The 4,812-nt window shown below is 44.7% G+C and overlaps 1 protein-coding gene across 1 annotated transcript; it reads right to left on the bottom strand.

Annotated features, from left to right (window-relative positions):
- Positions 1-487: 487 nt before the first annotated feature.
- On the bottom strand, positions 488-3,308 carry LOC104502548 (interferon gamma receptor 2-like; the record flags this gene model as incomplete). The annotated part of the gene is made up of 3 exons (XM_010155089.1): positions 488-636; positions 2,522-2,697; positions 3,182-3,308. Coding segments are annotated over 3 exons (452 nt in total), but the record flags the coding sequence as incomplete, so codon positions are not given.
- Between the last annotated feature and the right edge of the window lie 1,504 nt (positions 3,309-4,812).

The following is a 4,812-nucleotide window of genomic DNA, read 5'->3' on the forward strand; positions in this document are numbered from 1 at the left end:
CCCCATCGTAGAAGGCCACCATAACTCCACACATAATAACTCTGCCATAGGGAACAGGCGACCTCAGGCCAAAAGCAGGCTGTTACTGAAGCTGCCAACGCAAACAAGCCCAGCACAGGAAAGGAGGGAGGATGTTTCCGAGTCTTCCAAATTGCCTAAGCAAACTTTGGAATCTCAAGGTCATTTTAAAGCCACCTTTGACACTTGGTGTATTCTCTTCCATGATCTGCAATGTCATTTAACCTTCACTCCATATGGAGGGGGAAAAAAAAAAAAAGAGATGCTTTTGAAAATTTCACAATACATGCAATACTTGTGCCGAGATCAAACCAACTCTTTTCCAAGACACCAGATGCTGACCTTCACTGCTAGAGAAAAAAATGACGTTAGTTTTCTTCCTCCATTTCTGCTGTTTTGCCAAGAGACACTGACTCATCTCTCCTAGTCACAAAGGCATTATGAACAAAATAAATTAGAGAATTCTTACTCTTTTAGCAGTACTTGTTGCGTTCTCCCAGTAGGACACATGATACTGAAGAAAGTCACCTGCTTCAGGTCCAAAGGGGGGTGTGACATTAATGAGAAGTGAGTCAGAGCTTACAACCACACTGTTCACTTTAGGGGGCCCTATAGTAGCTGAAAATAAACACAGAAAGAGCAGTGAACCTCTGGGATGCAGAACAGCTTGTTATACTGCCTCCAGCTTTACTTAGATACGCTCAGCAAGCATGCTAAATATCAACAGCTTTTTCTCAAAAAAGGGAATCTAGCACGTTCTCATCTACTCCATGTATTTAAGATATCTGCATTATTATAAAATGAAAAAGACTTGAAAGCATAAGTGACACTAGATGAGTAAAAAAAAAAAAAGGTATCCTGTTAACATTCTCTGGGAATTCAGTAAATATTCACTAGAATTGTGTCTGAATTTATCTGCAGTTAATGGTGATACAAGTTTTTTTTGTCCCCTTCAAGTAGCCTGCCACATACTCCATGTTCTCTAAAAACACACTGTTTGGGTCAGCAGATTGGAGAAGGAATACCTAGTTTGCCCTGCAGGGCAAAGATGTTGACTCCCTTTTGTGAAGTATTCAGAGTTCTAAATCATGAAAAATGTTACATAAAGTAGTCAGTCCTAATATAAGGGACTTGTGTGATCCCAGGCCATGTATGGTCATTAGTCATTTATCTGTTGTATCTTCACTTCTTTCAGCAGTTAAGCTGAAAAACCCCACTCGTGAATATTGGAGTAGTTAACGGCTGCTTGCATACTAAAGAGGTGTAACTATTAACAGTAAAACCCCTTGCATGCAACCATTGCTTATTGTACCCCAAAAAAAACCCCAGCAGAAACTGCTCTGTGCACTGTTCCCATGGTCTTTATATTGGTAGAGAAATCTCGGTTTCTTTCTACTTCCTGTTGCTGTACAGCTGCAAACGCCTTGTATCCACACAAATTCCCAAAGCTCCCTTCTCCAATGGGACGGATCCAAACGTTAAAGGAACAGCCCGACCGAGCAGCCCTTGGTCTTCGAGTCTAGAAACTGATCTCCAGGGCAGTCACACAGGAATGATCACATACGTTCCTCTTGCTCCCCAGGGAACAGGCACACAAACATCTCTCCCACACCAAGCCTCTGCTTTGTCTTGTATTCCCCTTAGCCCAGTGCTTTCCTAACCCCCAAAAGATCCCAACTCCTAAATAATGCTGCATCACAAGCTATGGATATCTCAGTTGTAAGCTTCAATGCAGGTTCAGGCAAGTCCTCTATTAGCACAGAGGAATTAGCAGGGGTGAGAAAACTTAAGATTTAGAGCTGAAGACACCAGGGGAAGTATCATACTCTTTCCAGAAGGGACCACCACTGCTCCTCATAAGGTATGGAAGAACTTGAACTAAAGAGCTGATAGATCCATTTCTCTGCTTTGTTATAATTTCAGGGGTATTTTTAAACACAACATTCACTTTCTTCTGATCCTGAAACCGATCACAGCAAGAAAAGAGCAGACCCTATGAAGAACAAGATGCTCGTTCATACATTTAACGGGATTTAAAGTGTGCCCTTGACGTTTCCGCGCTGCAGTCAGGACAGTTTATATTAGAAAAGGGATCTCCTCAATAGAAACAGGTAATTTGTACTATCTCAGACTACCACAGATCAAGGGAGCGCACGTGTGCGTGCGGCAGTGCTAAGCTGGGGAAATAAATGGAAAACTGTCTTAACAAAATGTATGCTGTAGCTCTCAAAGCTCAACCACCCAAGGAACTGCATCGGTTTCTCTTTGCATACCTGCTGAAAGAGCATACTGCTAACCCCACTTCAGAGGAACTCAGCAGTGTCACGTTCCTAGGGACACACCGAGGCCTTGTACTCTTTGTTAACCAAACATCTGCAATGGTCTCGCTTGGCTTTTGTACATAGTAAGAGTCAAAAAAGTCTAGAATGGGCAACACGCTTTCCCCCCGCACCCCGCAAGAAATCTTTAACAGAGAGACACTGGAATCATGACTGGCACTTACTATTTCTCTCTGCCACAAAGGGATCCGTTTCCACCCAGTCAGAAGTCACTTGCCCTAGCTCAGCCCTCACACGCAAAACAACAGTCCAGCGCCGCTCCTTAAGTAAGGGGGGGAAAGTGCATTCGGTCCGGGCGATGCGGGTGCAGTTCATCTCATCCCAGTGGTCAAAGGCCGCTCTGCAATGCAAGGCAGAGGACAAATAAAGCAGCAGCACAACAGCGCAACAACCAAAAGACACAGTGCCTCCCACCCAGACAGCTTTTGTACCAAAAAAACGTGTTACGACAGCAGCGCTTTCCTGCGGGTGTAGTTCCACCGCCCTCTCAGCTCCTGCATCTCCTTGCTATCTGGGAAAAAGTAAAATCAGCAAGAGAGAATTTGGTAAGGCTAAAATTATACAGGAAACTATGCAGCATTTCTGGGTGCTCTTCAGGTCTTCAATCTTTTCTCGCTTTAGTGGATGTATCACAAGCTAAGAGACTGTCAGTCTACTGAAGCTGCTCTTGGATATACACAAAAGCATCTGTAACAGACAACCCAGCCTTTCGTTTCTGTGCTTGTTCATTTTTAGATTCTTTAATTTTTTTTTTTTTTTTAAACCAGTTGTGTTACTGGATTAGAACAAAATGAGTTTGGCTCTTTTCAAAACTATTTACTTACGTTTTAAAATGGACTGTATATAAGACCAAGCCTCTATCCACTTCAACAGGAGACCACCTCAGCAAACTACGGAAGTTATAGGAATAAACCACCACATCCTTTGGCGCCGGTAACTGGGGCGAAGATTCTAAAATAAGAAGAGGAATAAAACTTATTATTGAAACATTCAAGTACACTAACTTTCAGTCTCCAAATTCCATCACCGTATGTTACATTTTCCCCGCTTTGCAGGCACAACCATTCCTCCTCCTCATTCCGTTTCCACGAACACTACTACCAACACATTTATGTCCCTGCTGTCCACTAAAGCACTGAATTGCAACTTACTGCTTTTATTTATTCCATACAGAACGTAGCACTGAAGGTACTGAGCCCAGCACAAAACAATAATCCCCACACAGCACCCCGTGAAGCTATAAATTAAGGTCCACAGCCACCTGTCATTACAAGAGGTCATCTATTTCAGTTGTCTGCATCTCACATTTTTTTACTGTGTAAACAACTCGGAACACATTTCTCCCGGCCATCTGCCTCCTGATAACTTGTTTGAAAACACAGAGGGCGCTTCACTGAAACCTTCCAGGAAACAGGTGGGGAAAAAAAACATAAAAAAAGCCTTCCCGTACTTCATTCACAAACACATAGTGCACCGTCCCACTCGCAAGCCTGGAGTTTTGTCAGTTTTGAAAACCATTTTGCAATGTAGCAAAGGGCTGAACCTCCGTTAGAGGAATGCCTTCTGCTAGTAGGGCTGTCCACCCAAATTCAGTCACGCTATAAACTCCTGGGGGTGAACACCGGCTGCTAGCGCTCTCCAGCAGCTTGTCAGGAGGCCAGCAACCTGAGAGCGGAAAGCAAACAGTTAATGCCTCCAGTGTGGGACAATATCTACTTCGCCACTGGCCCAAGCAGAGTGGAGAAGGAAGCCGTCCACTGTGACTGGAGCATGGCCAAAGGCCACCCTCCGAGCTGGGGGTGGAGGCAGAAGAGCCAAGTGGAGGGAGGGCAGGCAGTCAAGCAAAAGGCAGAGAACCAAGGGCTGGGGAAGGAAAGAAAGACAGATGAGAAGTGAGGTAGCAGCTGGAGGGAGATGTTAGCCGGCAAACAGCAAAACAGCACAGCAAAAACCCCACTGAAAGAGAAGGAGACCAACGGCAAGGAATCGGGATGGCCAAAAGAAAGACTAAGATTACTGCAAGTAGGAGGACAGGAAAATGCAGTTATCAAATGCTGTTAAAACCAGAAAAGCCTGGCATGTTTAACCCCAGCTCTGAAGTCACTCAGGCAGGCAGGCCCCTTCAGAGGTCTCCAGTCCAAGCCCCTGCCCCAAGCAGAGCCAGCTCTGGCAGCAGACCTGGCTCCTTAGGGTTTTCTCCATGCAGGTCCTGAAGCCTCCACATCCCTGCTGGGCACGGCTTTACAGAAAGATTTTCCTTCCACGCTGGGCTAGTATTTGTCCACGCAGTAATCCCTTACACCATGAAACATACTGGGTCAACAGATCCTAAGCTAACCTGAAGACCACCATGACACAATATCCCACACAGTAAGATTTCCATTTCCTGTTCTTAAGACCATAGTCTCCTAAGATACGGTTTATTTTTACATAAACAGGGTCAGAAGATCAAGCA

This window comes from Eurypyga helias, unplaced genomic scaffold (assembly GCF_000690775.1).
Source record: "Eurypyga helias isolate BGI_N326 unplaced genomic scaffold, ASM69077v1 Scaffold45867, whole genome shotgun sequence".
Taxonomy (NCBI): domain Eukaryota; kingdom Metazoa; phylum Chordata; class Aves; order Eurypygiformes; family Eurypygidae; genus Eurypyga; species Eurypyga helias.